Source organism: Nesoenas mayeri, assembly GCF_963082525.1.
Source record: "Nesoenas mayeri genome assembly, chromosome: 10".
In the NCBI taxonomy this organism is placed as follows: domain Eukaryota; kingdom Metazoa; phylum Chordata; class Aves; order Columbiformes; family Columbidae; genus Nesoenas; species Nesoenas mayeri.
This window is the reverse complement of record NC_137560.1, coordinates 21,093,181-21,112,292: the sequence shown is the minus strand read 5'-3', so window position 1 is coordinate 21,112,292 and position 19,112 is coordinate 21,093,181. Positions and strand designations below refer to the sequence as shown.

General features: G+C 39.4%; 1 protein-coding gene across 1 annotated transcript; it reads left to right on the top strand.

The window, feature by feature from the left end:
- Window positions 1–545: 545 nt before the first annotated feature.
- Window positions 546–18,771, top strand: TXNRD3 (thioredoxin reductase 3). Its single transcript, XM_080350809.1, has 16 exons — window positions 546–745; window positions 7,331–7,391; window positions 8,751–8,860; window positions 9,044–9,157; window positions 9,998–10,070; window positions 10,485–10,604; window positions 10,973–11,115; window positions 12,531–12,646; window positions 12,743–12,968; window positions 13,215–13,307; window positions 13,761–13,837; window positions 14,708–14,864; window positions 15,063–15,170; window positions 15,980–16,075; window positions 17,184–17,318; window positions 17,603–18,771. Exons 1-16 carry the CDS (start codon window positions 623–625, stop codon window positions 17,663–17,665), a joined length of 1,815 nt encoding a protein of 604 aa, XP_080206935.1. The 5' UTR covers window positions 546–622; the 3' UTR covers window positions 17,666–18,771.
- The last annotated feature ends 341 nt before the right edge of the window (window positions 18,772–19,112 follow it).

The following is a 19,112-nucleotide window of genomic DNA, read 5'->3' as shown; positions in this document are numbered from 1 at the left end:
CCGGACACGGAGCGATCGCCGCCACCTCAGGACCAGACAGTCCGTGAGGCGGGAAAAGGCCAACAACCCCTGAGGCAGCCCCAGGTCCCGCCTGCCTCTTCCAGACGCTCCCCAGCGGAGCTGTATGCCCTCGCCGGGCTGTGGAGGCGCCACGGGACGAGCGGCCGCAGCAGGAGCCGCCCGGCACCGGCCATGGCTGCCACAGCGCTCCCGCCGCCGGGGCAACGCGACGCCCCCTACGCATGCGCAGTCTCGTCTGCCACTTCTTGGGTTATTCTACAACTCTCATAGAGGAGGGGTGGCTTAAAGAAAATGCATGTTCGTCCGTCTAGACATCACCTTTAGGTAAACATTGGAGCTTCTACTCGTGATATAAACCGACTTTTAATACTTTACAATTAATCATAGTGTGTGTGGCTGAAAGAAAGGGCGGGAAGTGGTTTTTGGTATTTTGCCACCCTCCCCTCTCCCCTCAGATAGTTCGGTCCGGCTTGTCACCTTCCCCGCTCCGGAAGGGGTGTGGTGATGCTGAGGGTCAGTGCGGGCGTTGGGCGCGCGCCGCTGCCGTTGGGCACGCGCGGGACGGTCGTGGCGCGTCGCTCCCTCAGCCGCCGGTCCCGCCATGCCGCCGCCCGGCCAGACCCCGCTCCCGGACTGGGACGGCCTGAAGCTCCGCGTACGGACCCTCATCGCCTCCCACCGCGTCATGATCTTCAGCAAGAGTTACTGCCCTTACTGCAATAAGGTGAGGCGGCGGCGGGAGCCACCTGGGCGCGCTCCCCCCGCGAGTTCTCTCCTCCGGAACCGGGGCTCTGGGAGCTGCTTCCCTCCTCACGCCTCCCTGGCGAGGGCTGGGCGGGAGGTGGCTCGGCGGTCCGGCTCGGCGCGGGGGGAGGCAGGCCAGGCGCGGCCCCCATGTGAGGCCACAGACATCTGCCCTCAGGGCGGCCCGGCCGGGGGAGTGCGGGAGGAGAGGAGGGTTGGAAAGCGAATGGTGAGGGGATGCTGCTTCTTGGAACGGCACCCTTGGGATTTAGACAGTATAGTTTTACCTCAGTATTGAGGGGAAAGCCGTATGAGGGGCGGTCAAAGTCACTGGGTCTGTTCAGCTTGGAAAAGAAGAGGCTGAGGGGAGACCTCATGGTGGCTACAGCTTCCTCATAAGGGGAGAAGGAGGGGCAGGCGCTGAGCACTTCTTTTTGGTGACCTAACTATAGAACCCGAGGGAATAGCAGGAGGATGTGCCAGGGGAGGGTGAGGTTGGGCATGGGGAAAAGGTTCTTCACCCAGAGGGTGCTGAACACTGGAACAGGCTCCCCAGGGAGGTGTCACAGCCCCAAGCCTGGCAGTGTTCAAGAAGAGACCGGACAACGCCCTCAGACACTCGGTGTGAACTGTGGGGTTGTCCTGTGCAGGGACAGGAGTTGAACTCTATGATCCTTGTGGGCCCCTTCCAACTCAGGACATTGTATGATTCTGTGATCCATACCAATTAAGTTGAGCACCAAGTGCCACCCCTTAAAGACCCCTTATCAGGCTTGAAGTGAAGCAAAGCTCCTAACAGGTGTCCTTAGCAGTTCTTTGCCATCTGAGTGAAGGGGTAGATGAATGTGTGTGAAATTCTACACAGTGTGCTTGTTCCTCAGCTAAACTGCTTTTGTCTCTGCTATTTGCAGGTCAGGGTGCTGACTGTGTTGCTTTCTTACTGAAATTTTGACCACCGTATATGTGTCCAAGTTGGACAAAGTTGTATTCCCCAGAGAGGAATATAAGTTAATTTTTCAGCTGTTTTTGAAATTTGAGAGAAAAGGTTGACTGTAGCAAGAATGTAAGTTCTAAATGCTGACCATAATCTGTGTTTAAAAGAAACAACACTAATTGTAATGTTTAGAGAAAAATAACTAGCCCTGGTTTTCTGTCAATATCAGTGAGTGAGCCAGAGGCATTAAAGAAAAATAGCATCTTCGTTAGAATTTTACGATACCAACATACTGTCGTCATAGCTCATACAGAATCTGGGCATTTATAGGCATTGTGATTCTTGGATGTCTACAAAGAGCGTGTTATGAAATGTCGGTTAAAACTCATAATGTGTTTGATGTGACCTTGATAGAAAAACATAATTGGAACTTTAAGGTCAGGTGCTGGTGTTTGTCAATGGAATTGACGACCAGGAGAACACTCAAAAGCTGCACTCCCTTGTGTAGATTTGGTTTGGTTCCAGTAGCTCTTGTGAGGGAAGAGATATGAGCCTGTTGTAGACAACTTAAATGAATATATCCCATCTCACTCACAACTTAATTGAAGTTTTGGGGAAGGAAGCTTCTATGTATGAGAGGACAGGCAAAAGTGGCAGTGACTTCTCTTCAGGAATGTTTTGGCAGCAAGATAGTATATCGTAATAGGAAGCTCAAATCCTTCTAAAATTTGCTTACTTATCAACTTAATGGAAGTTTTAGCAAATGAAAGTTATGCTAGGGTTGGAGTCTGGCTCAAGTCTAGTCCAGTTCACAAAAATGTTATCTTTGGTTGAGGAGAAATCCTTTTGTTTAGGACTTCGTGTTGCTCATCAAGAAATAAGACTTAGTTGGGCCTGTCTGTGTTGCTCTTTGTGCTTTTAGTGATCATGATTGCTCAGGTGTTGATATGCATGGCATGCAGGCCAATGTGTTTGAGATCATACAATGGCACAGTAACTTTTTAAACTTTGCAGCCTCTTCTTCATGTGTTTCTGGTATTGCAGTGGGGCTAGACTAACACAAGGAGCTAAAGAGAAAAATAAACTCAATAGTAGTCCAGTAATTAAATTCCATGTTAATGTTCTTTCCTGCATTTGTTCAGAGCTTCTCCATTTTATTCTGTTCATTGTCTTGGGAAGGGGAAGAATAGATATTTGGAGTAGGAAGGCCTTCTCTCGTGGCCCTTTCTAGGAGAGAGAGTGGAAATACCCTATATGAATCTTTATGAAGGAACAGGTGGTAAGATTGGGGGGGCAGGGAGTGGGAAGAGCTGATGGCTGAAGTAGACAGATGTACTTGGTTTATTTTATTGTTTGAAACAGGAGGGAAAGGTAATAAAATGAAATAAATATGTAGAAGGTATTTTAGAGGGACGATTGGAGAAGGAAGCTACACGTAAGACATTGAGTGATAAAACAGCGAAATATCTGCAACAGTGTCTTAAGAACCCCCTCCTACAAAAGGCTTAGAAAATAGTGAAAGGAACGGGAGAACAATGGGTAATGCAGCATTCTTGCTAGCTGGTCTAGTCTGTAGAATTAATGAAGTGGATATAATTTGAATGTGTAGTTACAGCTTGGGTACTTAGCTTGTAATCACGTAGTTTTGAGTTCTTAAAGGCAGACAGATATGAATAGTGTGCACTGTGCCTGTCTTTTACTGTGGATGGTTATTAGCAATGTGATTTTGGTACGATTAATTGAAAAACTGATGATGTTTAGCATCAGTGCAGAGAACACTTATGTTCTGAAGGCACCTAATTTGAGAGGTGGGAAGAATTTATTTCAAATGGATGTAGCCATGCTGGAAGAAAATATAGATTGTGCTTTCCTTCAGAAAAGCACTGCAAATAAATTCTCTAAATGAATTAAGTAGCTGATTCTGTTCAGTTTAGCTAGTAGCATGACTAGGCAATTGTGCAGTTCTTTTTCTGCAAATGGAATTTATTGTTCAATTGCTTTAGCAAGGCAGTAGTGGAGAGGGGGTGGTGTTCAGTCAAGACAAGGAAGTCATTTGAACTTGACTGTTCTTTAATATCTTACCACCCTGAAAAGATTAATATTAAGTAAAGATAGAAATGCATTAGAAACTCATAGGTTTTTAGCATGAAAATTGGCAAGTCTGAACATTGTGATATGTTGAAATTATTTTAAAAGCAACAACTGGACTGTATAGAAGTTGCCAGTTACTCTAGTTATATGCTATGCTATTAATATTAGAAACTACTTTCTGTATTCATGGGGGCTTCTGGTCAATTCAGCTGTAACTGTTACAGAATATTTGCTTATATGTGAAACAGCAGGCATGGGATACACCATTTTTACTTAACTGTACTGTATGAAGCTTATTAGCTACCCTAATGACAAGAAAGCATCTCCAGGAAGAGTTTTCTAAAGTGTTAGACCAGTTTCTCAGTTTCAGATAAATTATTGACTGCTTAGTTATAGACTTTTCTATTATCTCTTTTTGTGAAAACTGGAAGGGTTTAGTAGGTAAATGAGGCCATTGAAATAAATGGCTGTATCTGTGACTATGGAACCTCATATCCTGTCCCAGACACTTGTTGGAGAAATCACATTTTTAGGATCGGGGTATAAGGAAGGAAATTTCCCAGTATGCTGCTGGAGTTTCCAGCACTGTGTGGCTCAGGAATTTCTTGACCTGAGTTTGTATTAGTTTTACTGAGTTAAGAGTATTTCATGGATCTTTCTTTAGTTGGTCTAGTAGCAGTTTTGATCTCCTTTTAATTTTGGCTTTTCTGGTTTATGTATTGTATGGAGATTTACTTCCTTTTTGTTTTGAAATCGTTGTCTGGTAAATGCAGTTGTTGCTGTTTGTTCCAGTGAGTATTTCTCAGAATTCATTTCCTGTTCATCTTATCTAGATATTACTCATGATTAGTGTGTGTTACATTTCTACTCCTCCTAATAATTTTCTTTTCCAAACTGAGATGATCTGTTATCTCTTGCCTATATCAGAGGTTTCGTAACCAACCATACACTTGTTACTTTTCTTTCTTTCTTTGTTTCTTTCTCGTTCATTAGCGATATCCAAGCATGATCTATTCATAAGTAAAAAGTGCAATAGCTACTTCTAATTTGGATGCTGACATTTGTCTGTGGGTTTTTTTTTTTTTCTCTGTCACATATCTTCAATAGAGAATAAAGGTTGCTTAAAGGTGTTGTCTTAAATCTGTGCTTTCTGGAGTGTGATTCAGCTACCAAGTGGAGAGACAACCAGACACTTCTAAGAGCTGCAGACTAAAAGGACAAGGGCCGATAAATATGAGTTGCAATGGGAGATACTCCAATGAGATAAAATAGAAATTCTTTACTGTGAGGATGGTCAAACATTGGAGCAGCCTGGAGAGGTGATGGTATCTGCATCCTGTAGAAATGTAGAACTGGAGTGGACGGTGTTTTGAGCAAATTGATCAAACATCATACTTGGCTCTACTTTGAGTAGGGAGCTGGATCAGATGACCTCCAAATGTCCCTTACAACTTAAATTATAATTGCAGGACTAATGTAATCAGTTATACAAGCAGAGCTTATTTTTGTATATTACGGGTTGACATATGATGTGGTAAGAAACTTGCCATGTAGTTGGTACAGAATACAAAAGCTTTGTTTGTCTGCATAAAGCTGGAACTCCAGTAGAAAGCATTGGAATACTCAGCCTTTGGCACAGTAACAGCATGGATCACAGCAACATTCAAAACATTTTATTCATCACGTGTTTGACATCTTCAGGCTTATTAGATGTGACTCAGCTTACTCTTAGTGCTGTCAATAAATTTGAGGTTTACCAGAAAGCTGGTTGTAAAAGATTTCCTCTGAATGAGCAGCAACTTAGTGTGCTTCATTGTTCAGTGGACTCCTCACAGACATCTAGTGCTTCTTGCTAGAGCTGTTTTCACATCAAGACAGTTATGTTTAAAAGCAGCTATTTTACCTGTTGCCTTGCAATATGTATTTGCATGGTTAAGTCTGCAAATTCTATTTCAAAGAAGTAAATACCGCCAGATATTGTACTACCTCCTGTGCCATGAGATGTGTCATTGTCCAGCTGGAAAGACAGTTCACAATTTTTTTAACTGCCAGTTTTACAAATAGGTGTTAATGTAAAAAAATCTTAGTTCTAAAATGCTACCTGGATCTGAATCTGGTAATGGTACACTCAGTCCATCCAGAACAACTGTTAGAACACCGTCCAGGCTGGGGAGATCTCCACTGTGTTATCTTTTAGGATGTTTTGTTGGCTTTTATTTTTTTCTTCTCTTTTTAAGACTAGGCTTGTATATAGAGGGTTTTTTGTTGGGGGTGGGGAGGATGATATTTTATTTGTTTTTCCCATTTCAATTTATTGCTGACTTCTGAATGCATAAAAGCTATTTCTAGGATGTGTTGTAGTGATGCTGTACCTGAGTTTATTCATGGCAACATGGGAGAAGAGCAGCCTTTTAATGACCAAGCATCTTTAGAATGCTTCTCCTTGCTTAATGGAGAAGAATAACAATTTAAAAGGTTATAAAAAGTAACTTACATTCTGGCATTAACACTCTCAATATTTCACAAGCAAGATATGACTGATTTAGTAAAACAATGGCAAACAAGTTAGAACCACTCCTACCTGATCCTGGAGGCTGAGGCAGATGTTGTTAAACAGCAAACCAAAAATTAGAGCTGGGAAAAAAAAAAAAAGGCAAGAGATCATTTAGTCTTGTCCACTGGCTCAGAGTAGGAGAAGTTGTAGTTCAGGTACTTTTGACATGTACTTGGAAGCCGTTCACTGATGAAGATTGTCGTCTGCCTCTTCCAGTGTCCCGTTATTAGGAAAAGATTTTCCTGAAGTCTCATCTCAATCTCTTGTTGCAGTTCAAGAGTGTTAGTTCTTATTCCATCCACCACTTCTCTTTTTCCTTGAGGTAGTCAATTACTTATTTAAAGTTATTTTTTCCCCATCTTTATGTTCAACCCAACTCATTGACTCCTTATAGTAACTGTCTGCTTGTTCTAAAACTTTTCTGAAGCACAGCAACCAAAAGTGAAGGCAGGACTGGTAGGCATGAGCTGTTGTACTGCTGAGGACATGTGGACAGTATTACCCTTTCTGCAGCTTTTTATAATGCCTTTTTTTTTTTTTTTGCATTTGTTTTGCATATTATTCTTTATTCTTTTTCTGTTTCTTTTTTTAGTACTGTCAAGGAATCTGGCTGCAACTTTATGTTCTCAATGTTTTTCCATATGACAGTTACTCTCATTGCTTTTGGTATCTGTTGGGGATGGAGAAATCTGCAGCTAAGCAAACTGTATATAGAAACTTAAGAAGATGAAATTTGTACTGGAAGGCAGCTATGGTGTGGAATGCTTAATCTGAATGCTGTTAAATAGCCTGGTTTTAAGTGAGGAACATACAAAACATACAACTAGTGCCAAACTTTACCAAAGGCATGTAGAGCTAGACCCTCAAAGTGTAATAACTTAGACTTAAAAGTTACCTCTGTTTGTCCAACAAACAAGTTTTCCCCTGAGCTGTATGTCAGATCTTGTGAAAGCTTTGCACTGGCATTGTGTCCGTTTCTGTTGTAGGTGAAAGAACTCTTCCGTTCCATGCGTGTGGAGTACTATGCTTTGGAACTTGATGTAACTGGTAAGTAGAAAAAGAGAAAATCTATCACATGCTGCTTAATGTAACTAAAAATGGGCAACCATGCATGACTCTTCAAGCTGTCTTGAGCTAACTGGAGGATATAAACACAATTAAAATCAATTTTAATATATTCAGAGATAAAAGAAATTAGGCTTCAATGTGGATTTTAATACAGGATGTGTTTTTAATATAACTGAAGGTTTTTACTCTTTCTGTACAAATCATCAACTGGTAGAGGATGTGAGATCTGATTTCTCTCTGAGGAGCTCTGTCTTTTGGGGAAAAAACATGGTGTTTTTTCTACCACCTCAGGTTATTTTGTGGCTTTAAATGAATTGTTAATGTTTGACTTGGTATGTGGGTGACCTTCTTAGGGAAAGTTGCTGAGTCACTGGAAGGGTAAATTCCAGTACCTTGACTATTGCTAGTTTAAGGCTTTTATTTTTATAAAGCCCTACCTGCTTTAGTTTTAATGCTTGTCTAGTGCCTTATGTGTGTATGTACATGATGCATATAGTTTTTAATGAAGTTTTAAGAACAAGTAGTTCCTACCATAATTATTATTAACCTCTTAATTGCACTGTTGATAAACTACTGATTCTATATTATCAATTATTTTCTGTACAAAACTTCGTTACAAACGCTTTTTTGAAGTATTGGTGCTTAAGCAGTGCTTGGAAAAATGTGCTTATGTATTGGTCCAAAGCATCTCTTCTTATTTTTACTTTTATAAAAAAGTTGTTATACTGTGACCTCATTATAGCCCAAGATATGCTAAGTACAATGCACAGGCATTTTTTTCTGGAATTAGTCCTAATAAAGAAAGTATTTCCCTTACAATTGCTCTGATTATTGATACTAAATATGTATGTTATTGGAGTAAAAAGATTTAAGTCAAAATGACTACCATAAATTCTCATACCCACATTTACTGCTCAACAACTGTGAGATTCAAATTGAGCCAATGTGATTCAGATGACTGTGCACTTACATACTCCAAAACAAGTCTGTCTGATCTCGTGTGATACCTGCAAAGATTTTTTTTGTAGTAGTAGTAGTACCATGTGACACTCAGGAAGAGACTGATAAGAATTCAGGAAACACAGAGACTAAACTGTCTTCAACTTCACTCTGTCCTGTAGAATTATAGTGTGAAGCACCAATTTATCCTCTGGATTTAAGTGTGCTCTTTTGAGAAGTAGATTTTGAAGGCTTATGTTCAGGAAGTCTATAAATGAGATGCTTACAATTTTCTTGGCAAGCCTACAGTATATTACAGTCCAAACCTTAAATACTTCAGGTTGTTTTAAATCTCCCTTGAAAATTGTTCTGTAACATAACTGTTTGTTTTGTTCTTAGATGATGGACCCAGTATTCAGCAAGTCTTAGCAGAGCTAACTAATCAGAGGACAGTGCCTAATGTATTTGTGAATGGAATACATGTAGGTGGCTGTGATGCAACTTACAAGGTAACTTTTCTTTAAAAATCGGCTGAAAGTAGACAAGACTACTGAGTAAATTTGCTGTTTGCTCATAATTAAATTTTGTGTGACCTGGTAGACTGGGTGATCTAGGTCAAAAAAGGCAACATCATTCTGTTTTTGTTTGCTCAGAAATGTGTATGATAATTCGATTTTTTTTTCTTTTAATAGGCTTATCAGGATGGATCACTGCAGAAACTTCTTGGGGACAGCAAAGATGTAGAACCCTATGATTATGATCTCATTATTATTGGTGGTGGCTCAGGTGGACTTGCATGTTCCAAGGTATGACGTGAAAATTGCATTAAAGAACAGGTTGTACGTGAAACTTCTTAAAAATTAGTGTCTGTATTAACCACAATAGTATAAATCAGTCTATATTTTGATGATTATTGCTGTTCAACTTGTTAATTAATGACTCAGTAGTGGTCTAGTAATGTGCTCACTCAAGAGATCATGGTTTGTGTGCATTAGTTTCTAGCCAATGCCCATTCAGGTCTTGATCCTAATAATAGGTTTTCGGTTCCTGGCTGAGGGCAGAACCAAAAGTTTAAGTATCTCTTCTCATATGTAGTAGGCAGGCACTTTAACACTTCCAAACAGTAATCTGGAAAACCTAAAAGCTACTCTTGAAGTACTTCTGGCTGTGGAAGATTCAGGATCACAAGTCATCTAAAATGAAGTGCTTTCAGCTGTTGTCTCAAGGAATGGACTCACTTTTTAGTTCTCTTTCTAGTGTCTTTTTTAGAAATGGTGGTAGAGCTTGTGTACCTGTTACACAAATAGCTGTTTTTCACAGTGCCTCAGGACCTAAGATGCAGATTCAATTTTCTGTAATACCTGAGGGATTTGAACCCACACTTCACACCTCTCAGCCAGGTATCCTAACCATCAGTTTATGGTTTGGTCATGATAATGTTATTCTTGACAGCCTTGGCAATTGCTGTACAATGATAGTTAAGCATGCAACTTTCACTAGATACATACAAGAGAGGCAGGAGAAGATGACATAGTACTCACCCTTCTCATATAGCATATTGTATATTGTGAGCGTAAATGAGCACACAGGCTTTCTTGGTCAGGCAAATGCTCAGTAATGCTGACTCATCTCTCTGTATTTTATAGGAAGCTGCTACCTTGGGAAAGAAAGTAATGGTGTTAGATTACGTTGTTCCAACGCCTCTTGGAACCTCATGGGGTAAGTTCTGTTAACTTGTATTTTATGATGTTTGAGTTGTTGAGATACATATTGAGTTGTTAGATACTATGGATTTGTGTTCTTAGAAATTGTGGCTGAATTCCCATAATTCTAGGACATGGGATAACAAAGGAGTTGTTTTTCTTGGCTTTTCTGGACAGTTATTTCTGTGCATTGCTAACTCTCAGTTATTTGTCAAATGTTATTCTAGTTCTGTTCACTCTTAAATCATGTCCGGGTAATATGTGTATGTGTGTGTGTGTTTGCATTCTCATGTGTTGGGGTTTTTTGGAGGGACTTTTAGTTCTTCTACTTCTCTTTCATGGACGAATGATCTAGGCTACCTCTAGGACAGTGTGACTATGTGGCTATGCATGCCTCACACAGGTAATAACATGGTTCTTTCCATCTTAGGCCTTGGTGGCACATGTGTAAATGTAGGTTGCATTCCTAAGAAGCTAATGCATCAAGCAGCACTTCTGGGTCAGGCGCTCCAAGACTCGAGGAAATACGGGTGGCAGTATGAAGAACAAGGTTAGTGAGACCACAGACCAAAACGTTGTACAGATGAGACTGAGCTTAAGATCGTTCTGATACTTCGGACATAGTAAACTAGAGGGAGAGGTCAGTCGTTTTCTTGGGTGAATCAGAAGGCGTCCTCCTCTTTTGAGTCACAGAAACCCTTAGGATTGAAAGCTAATTGTGTTTTGTTCCCTATATCATCTGAATTAAATGAAAGATCTTCATATAGTAACAAGTTAGGTAAAGATTAATATGTATCCTCACTACTGATGATAATGATGTTTTCTTAGCATGATATGCAATGAATAAGGCTTTAATTTTTCTTTAAGGGTTCATTGCATTTTGATTTCCTTAATTATTAAAATAATGTCTTGTTTCAGTTAAACACAACTGGGAGGTCATGGTAGAGGCGATTCAAAACTACATTGGTTCTTTAAACTGGGGATATCGAGTGTCTTTAAGAGAGAAGTCTGTGACATACCTCAATTCTTATGGAGAATTCATTGAACCACACAAAATTAAGGTATGTGCTGTGTTTAAAACATTTTGTTGGGGGGGGAAAACTCATGTTCTAAAATGACCTCTTAAAATCCCACAAGGAAAGGGCTTCATCTTGACATTGCCAAATTCAGTCAACTGAAATTAAGAACTCATTTGTGAAATAAGTTATTCGTTGAGATTATAATTGTACTTTAGTACATGCCACAGTGTTTGCAGCCTTAGTAATTGTTATGTAAGACTAATGTGGATATCTGTAAACTTAAGTCTTGCTTGGATAGAGTAAGGTGATCTCAGTTGGTAACTTCATGACTGAGGTCAGCAGTCTGAGTCATGAGGGGGAGACAAAAAGAAAAGCTTCAGCTGTACGATTTTGCTGCTTGGAAAATCTTCATACTGAAGCATAAAAAGCATTGAAATTAAATTCAGATTAAGCACTTGCGTAACAGCACTGCTAGAACCTTATGCTGTATCAGCATAAGAATTAAACTGTCAGTTTTGCAAGACGAAACATGTGCTGCTAGTCTTGCTTTAAATTATCATATTGCAGCAGGGTTAACTTAGAAGAACTGCATATTCACACAACTGTTTGGTTCGGTGGGTGTAGTTGTCTGTTTTCAATATCAGTTTATGAAGGCTGAACTACATGTGTTTCAAGAAACTCACACTGAAACAAAAGTAGTACACTCAACTTGCCTCATCTACCAGCTATTCTAGTGTCCAGGTATGCAGGTCAGCCACTTAAGTGTCCTTAGTCTATAAATGAAGTATAACAGAAACTTTGAGCAGGAGGTTGGACGAGATGACCTCTTGAGAGCCCTGGATTACTTGATGACTATCAGAAGGAAGTTTCCCTTCTTCTGTGTTGGGAAATAACTAAAGAGCAAGAATAAAGGCTGGATTTTGAGAGAGACACATGGGCAAAATGAAATTACCCAAGACCAAGGTGCTCTAGATGTCAAATTAGTTTGAATTCATTTAAGGATGGGTCTGAGGCTCTCTGAAATCATGTAGATACTTTTTGGTTTTAATTTCTACATTAGTCTAAGAACCACTTGATGTTATTTTGTCACTAGCATTGTGTTTGCCACTTACTGGAAGTGGAAGGCAAAGGAGCCTTAATTTGTTGTGGCTTTTTACAGTTTGAAAGTTGAACGATCCAATCTAAACGAGTTGTTGAAATGAGCAGGATTCAAAGAATAAATGTTTTTAAGTGCTCTAACTAATGTGAGAAAAGCCTGGTAGTTTGTGGTTTAAACTTTTTATTCTTCAGTGACCCATATGACTTCTCTGAATGCATTAGTTCTTGTTTGAAACTGCTTGTTCTTGATTCTTAAATATATCCAACGTATTTAAGGGGAGCGCTACGTAACTTTTAAAAGTTCACCTTAAAACATGTACTTATGATAAAGACTTTTTTAACTGTGTTTATATAAACAGGCAACTAACAGGAAAGGACAAGTAACCTATCACACAGCAGAGACTTTTGTCCTGGCAACAGGAGAGAGGCCTAGATATCTGGGTATCCCTGGAGATAAAGAATACTGCATTACAAGGTGAGATGAAAAGGTGTAATAGGCTGACTTTTATCTGCTGTAGTGTAACAAACTTGTGTTGAAAGAACCTTGTAACTTACACTTCTTTCCTTTTAGTGATGACCTCTTCTCCCTGCCTTACTGCCCTGGCAAAACTCTGGTTGTGGGTGCTTCCTACGTGGCTCTAGAGTGTGCCGGATTTCTCGCTGGTCTGGGTCTAGATGTCACAGTGATGGTGCGTTCCATCCTCCTTCGGGGCTTTGACCAAGAAATGGCAGAAAAAGTAGGTGCTCACATGGAAACACACGGTGTAAAGTTCATCAAGAAGTTTGTACCTGTTCAGGCAAGTCCTTTCTTTGTTTCTTCTCTCCTTGCAAAATTACTTTAAACAGCACATGCAGAATGTACGTGCTCTCTGGGAAGGCTTTGGGGTCTGTACAAGAACAAATGTTTAATGAGATTAAGCTTTGTTTTTTGGTGTGGGTTTTTTTTACTGCTGAATGATAGATGAGTAGATCCAGGTTTGAAGTGACTGTGTAAGCGATCTCTGCTTCTTAAGGTTTTTCTAAGCATTTAAATATGTATGCAGGTTGAACAGCTGGAGGAAGGCATGCCAGGAAGACTCAAAGTGACAGCAAAGTCTACCGAGGGACCAGAAATCCATGAAGAAGAATATAACACTGTAAGCATTTCTTGATTTGAAATAATTGAATATAGCAGCACATGGAAATGTATTAAAATACTTTAAAAGTTATTCAGGAAAAAGGTAAAGGGAAGTCTTGCTTGAAAATTTGTTGCCATAAATTACTGGCAGAAAAAAATACATGAAAATTCAATATTCATGTTCAGTTGAGCCCTGTCAGCAGAATGGGTGAAACTTTACATGCCTGGAATTTAGTTCATGTGAACAGTGGTTTTGCTTTGATTTTTGTTCTGATATTAGTATTTTGCTGTTTGTTGCATCTCTGAAATAAGTTGCACATGAAGGAGCCTGAACTGTTGGTGGCTCTTTCAAAAAAAAGTCACTTCAGTTGCATGCTTCACCATTTTTTCAGAAAAAAAGACCAAAGGAAGTGTTACGCTGCTTATACTTTCCTCACATAAAATTATTGCATTTAATTTTGGATTTTTTTAGGTTTTGATAGCTGTTGGTCGTGATGCATGTACCAGAAATATTGGCTTAGATACAATTGGTGTCAAAATCAATGAGAAGTGAGTATTGCTCAACTCCCTTAGACCATGGAATGTGATGATATTTTTTAACCTCTTTAACAGTACCTAATGATACTGTTCCTTTTTTTTTTTTTAAATAATAACTTTCATAACTGGCAATTATGTGAACCTTTACTCAAATCCAGGACAGAATAGGTTTTAAAGTTGTCCATTAACTTTAATATGTATTTCATAAAAGAACTGTTCTGAATTATACCTACATGTTGGCCACTGTGCTTAAGGAATAGATTTCATATATTCACCTCATTTGCTTAGAAACTGCAGTTTAATATTGTTAAATTAAATGTTTTATTCAGCTCCTGTGGCAAGTTAATCTAGGGATTTAAAGAGGCAGCAAACTACTCACTTCTTACACATTTAACTTGTTCTTGTTTCTCCCTGGTGTCAGTGCAGAACTGGTGCAAAGGAAAAGGCAGGATTATGTTGTTCAAAAGAAAGCTACTGCAACCTGATTTTAATTTTTCTAATAACTTACTAAGCCAACTTACTTAAACGTGTGAATGATATTGCAGCTCTTTTTCCCCATAAGGGAAAATGTACGTTGCAAGCTGTATAATAGTAAAATAAAAGGTCGTAAGTCTAAAGATGTCTGAGTAACTTCATTGTGATCAAACACGTACTGTTGCTCAGGTCAAATCTGGCCCACTGAATAACAACTTCAGCCACAAGTCAGAGTTTGCTCTGAAGAGCTTGCAGGTGAAGTAGAAAAGGCATAAGCATATTTAATAAAATGTGCTCTGTAGTTAGAATTACATCTTTCTAGCAGAAATTCTCCCCTCTGTTTTTTGCTGAGCTCTGAGGAAGGTTATCGTACTGAACTCTCTTCTCTATTTTCTGTTTGTTTGAAAGGAATGGGAAAGTACCTGTAAACGATGAAGAGCAAACCAATGTGCCTTATGTTTATGCTATTGGGGATATATTGGAAGGAAAGCTCGAACTTACTCCAGTTGCTATTCAAGCAGGGAAGCTACTAGCCCGCAGGCTTTATGGTGGTAGTTCCACAAAGGTAAAGCTATAAGAACACAATTTCAACTTATTTCTGTTTTTTGCCTCAAAATCGCAATAGCACGAATTGATTTGTCCACTTGACTGTGGGCACTGCAAATGTTTTGTTAAAAAAAAAAATGTGCTTATACAGCTTTTCGTGTTATATACTGTATAGAAGTTGCATAGTCTAAATATAAATTTTGGTTTTTATTTTTAGTGTGACTATATCAATGTACCAACGACAGTGTTTACTCCTTTAGAGTATGGCTGCTGTGGGTTACCTGAAGAAAAAGCCATAGAAGAATATGGAAAGCAAAATCTGGAGGTGAGAGCACTCAAGACTTGTTCAACTTGTAGCTTGAAAATGTTGTTTTTTCTTGGCCTTGCCACTTTGCACTCAAAGCATAGCGTTAAAACGACATTACAAGGTTAACTGGGCAGGTCTTTGATCGTGGAAGTGCTGTCATCTGGTTAACAAGGTATTGGACTCCCAGAAATCTTCAGGAGGCCAAACGCGGGTTGCAGAACTATAGGTGTTTGTTGTCATGGATTAAAAGACTCATTACTGAAGTATATCAAACTCCTGTGGTGAACTGTCTATTTTCTGCTTATTCACTGTACTTGAATTCAGAATGAATTTCCTCCTGACCTTTTCTTGCGGCTATAGGAGTGTCGGGCATCACTTCCCTCTTTTATGGTTATTTCTGGCTTCTGCACTTCTCTAAAGGGTTTCATTAAAGCTGTTTGCATGCCTTGTGTTTAACTCCCTGCATCTTTCACACACACTGGGCATTTAGCTTCTGCAGTTAAATGTTTTGCAGAGTAGGTTTAAATGAAAAATAGCAATCAGATTTGTACTACTGAAGCACATCTCTTCCTGAAAGTATGATCTTAAAGGCTGTTTCTTATAGTTGTTGCTGTTTTAATCAAGGATTTGAGTCAAGTCATCCTTTACTGACTTTTGGAGGATGGATTGCTTGGGCTGGGGAGAGCAAAAGTCACTGTCTTGTTGAGTGTATGTTACAAAAATCTAGTGACTTAAAGGTCAAACCACCTATTTGTAAAGACATTGAGATTTGAATTGTGTCTGATTCAGTCAAATTCTGATGCTTTTTTTTCTTGTCATCCTCCCAGGTTTATCACAGTTTGTTCTGGCCACTTGAATGGACAGTACCAGGCAGAGATAACAATACTTGTTATGCAAAGATTATCTGCAATAAACGTGACAATGTAAGTAGCAAGCTGGAATGGATATGCTGGGTTTATTCTCGGAATTTCTTTTTAGACCAGCCAAAAGACTAGTATCTTTTATTTGGCCTGCCTGTGGCCAGCTTTACCTGTTCTGTGAACAGAAGTAGTTGTTTTAAGAAGTCTAATGAATTTGGAGAGAGCTGACTGTTTTGTTTTGATGTAACAGCTGTTTGAGCAAGTGGTACCTTTATACATTACGAAACATCATCCTGAGTTCAAATTTAAGGACAGATTTGTGAAGCAATTTGAGGTTTTTCTTCCAGGTGGATTTTGAGTAGCTGTACTATCTGTTGTCTTGCTTTAGGTTTTTGGACCTTGTTTTTGCCCTTTGCAGAGTGCAGAGTTTTCCGTGTTTAGTAGAAACTTGGAAAACATGTGGTCGGTCCTAGAAAATTCAGTAATGAGAATTTTTAGTCATCAGTAAAAATCAATGCAAATGTTGTCCAGTATTCTTCCCCAAAACCATCTGGGAGAAGAGACAAACAAAGAAAGATTTTTGGTGCTTAAAATTACTTCAGAGAGAAGCAATGTTATGATGAAACAGTGTTAAGCTAAGAGAAGGAAGCAAGCTTACTCTTTTCCTTACTGGCCCACCTAAGCTTTCTCAAAGACTACGGAAAGGCTCAAAGTTCTGCTTTTATTGGAGCCTTACTGGGTAGGAAAAGAAAACAAACAACACACACAGTGGAAGGAGGGACTTTATTTAGATTTCTGTGTGAAAGTGATTTTTTTTCTGGGATGCTGGGGAAGAATGTAAGGTAAACAGGGATTTAAATCACTGTTATTATGAGGAATTTGTATGCTATCTTGCAAATGACGGCCAGACTTGGCCTAGGACATCTGAAAGTATGGGAACATCCTGCAAAAATGTTTTAAAATGTTCTTTTACTCCTCTTGGTAAGCCAATTAATGAAACAAATTGAAACAAATCACACTGCTGTCTTTGGAGTAGTTTGTTTTTTTTAAAGACTCTGCTATTGACTTGCTTGTATAACATAAAATTTGTAGCGTAGTGGGAGTTACATACTAGAGCTTTTGGTAAACTTTACCTAGTACCAATTCCTGCTTTTTCTCACCTGTCTTAAAGAATCGCGTGATAGGATTTCATGTTCTTGGACCTAATGCTGGTGAAGTTACCCAAGGTTTTGCTGCTGCAATAAAATGTGGTCTCACCAAAGAATTACTTGATGAAACAATTGGTATCCATCCAACTTGTGGAGAGGTAAGGAGGGGACAACTTCATTTAAAACTTGCTTTTTTTTTTTACTTAGATGCAGGGAAAGAATACTACATTGTATTGCATGAGATATATTCAGTATTTGTTTAATTTCTAACCACAAGATACTAACGTGTAGTAGAAAATGTGTTAATTGTGCACTCCAACTTATTTTCCATTGTAACAGTTCAGAGAAATCTAGTGTTGTTACTTTACAAGAGGAGAGCAATAGTGACATGGATGAAAATACAGAGCAAGAGTAAATGAGCTGTTGTTTTGGTGTCTTACAGGTGTTCACTACAATGGATATTACAAAAGCTTCGGGACAAGACATCAGTCAAAGGGGCTGCTGAGGTTAAACCTGCTGCTTTACATGTTTTCATGTTGTGCACGCTTGGTTCTGTGGGAACCCTAATACATCCAGCTGCTTTGCAGCAAAATAAACCTCCGCATCAGTGCCACTGCATGTAGTGCAGCTGGGAGTGGTGCCTTGGTGAGGCTTCCTCAGTAAGTAGCGTTGCAAATGGAAACAGTAATACAGCAGGGAAATCTTGAACTGTAAATTCTGACTTTGCTTGGACTCAGCACTACGGTGCTTTTTTGACGTTCTGGCTCGGAACCTTATTTTGAGGTGAGCTATGACTGATGGCTGCCATGCAAGGTTGGGAGATCTCTTCATCCGGTCAATGGCTGAACTCCTCCTGAAGGAAATTCTTACATTGCACAAATTAAAGCTAATGCTTCTTGGCTCCATTGTTTTGTACAAATGCCTGAGATAGAGGACAAATGTGTAATTGAATGATTCTTGTCAGCAGTTTACAGTTGACTGATTTATCTTTTTTGATGCATTTTGTTTTACTTAATTGTATATTAATTTGAAGCAAGATGGCACAAATAGGATACAGTGTTGAGCACTGTGGTTCAAGCACTTGTCTCTCACCTCAACTAGTCTAAAACGTCAAAGAAATCTAAGACATGCATAGTTGTGTGATGTCAGGTGATACCATGTCTTTAAGATGAAAAATTCAGCTGTGGGCATCTTAGGGGTCAGGGTTGAAGAGCCTAAGTGGAAGACCTTGTCAATTTGCTCTTACTGTTTATATTCAGTGTTAATAATAGTCTCAAATCCGGTCTCAGCTCTGTAATGTGAAACAACACAACCCAGAAATGTCTGTACTCTCCTGTGGAGTATTGAGGTCTTAGAGGAGCAGGGTCTGAGAGGGATCTGTCCCACTAATACAGCAGGTGCCTACCCGTGATGGTAATAAGCGTTGTATAGAATTTCTCTTTGCAGCATGTGTTGCAGCAGAGAAGGATGACTCGGTGTGCTGTCATGCTTTGTGTAGCGTTGTGTACAGTCAGTACTCTGAAGCTTTCTTCCACCCCAGCATTCTCTGGGAGAGCTGTGCTTAAACTTGGCTTAGTTTTGTCCAAAGAGATGTTTTGAAAGACTCTTCTGAACATTGTATGATAGTAAATGAACAGTTTTTAACTATTTAATCTATGATGTACCATGGAATTTGAAGCTCAATAAACAATGTGTACAACACTTTGTGGTGTCTGACCTCGTGGCTTTATAGGCTGCAATTGAAAATTCACAGTTGCTCACTGAATCTGCTTTCAGCTGAAGATCTGTTTTTTTCTAGATCACTAATAATTATGGCATGATGTATCTAGACTGTAGCACTTGAAACAGTGGATAAACAGCAAAACTGTGTGGTTTTTCGGCTTATTGGTGAAATTTATACTTTCCAGGTCTAGGAGTAGTTATGATTATATTTACTGTAGACTTAGAAAACA

Bases quoted from the DNA above. Each gene is read 5' to 3' on its own strand.
- TXNRD3 (XM_080350809.1), top strand. From the start codon at position 623: ATGCCGCCGCCCGGCCAGACCCCGCTCCCGGACTGGGACGGCCTGAAG. The intron at 11,116-12,530 runs GTATGTGCTGTG...TTATATAAACAG, and splicing joins TTGAACCACACAAAATTAAG to GCAACTAACAGGAAAGGACA. The intron at 12,969-13,214 runs GCAAGTCCTTTC...ATATGTATGCAG, and splicing joins AGAAGTTTGTACCTGTTCAG to GTTGAACAGCTGGAGGAAGG.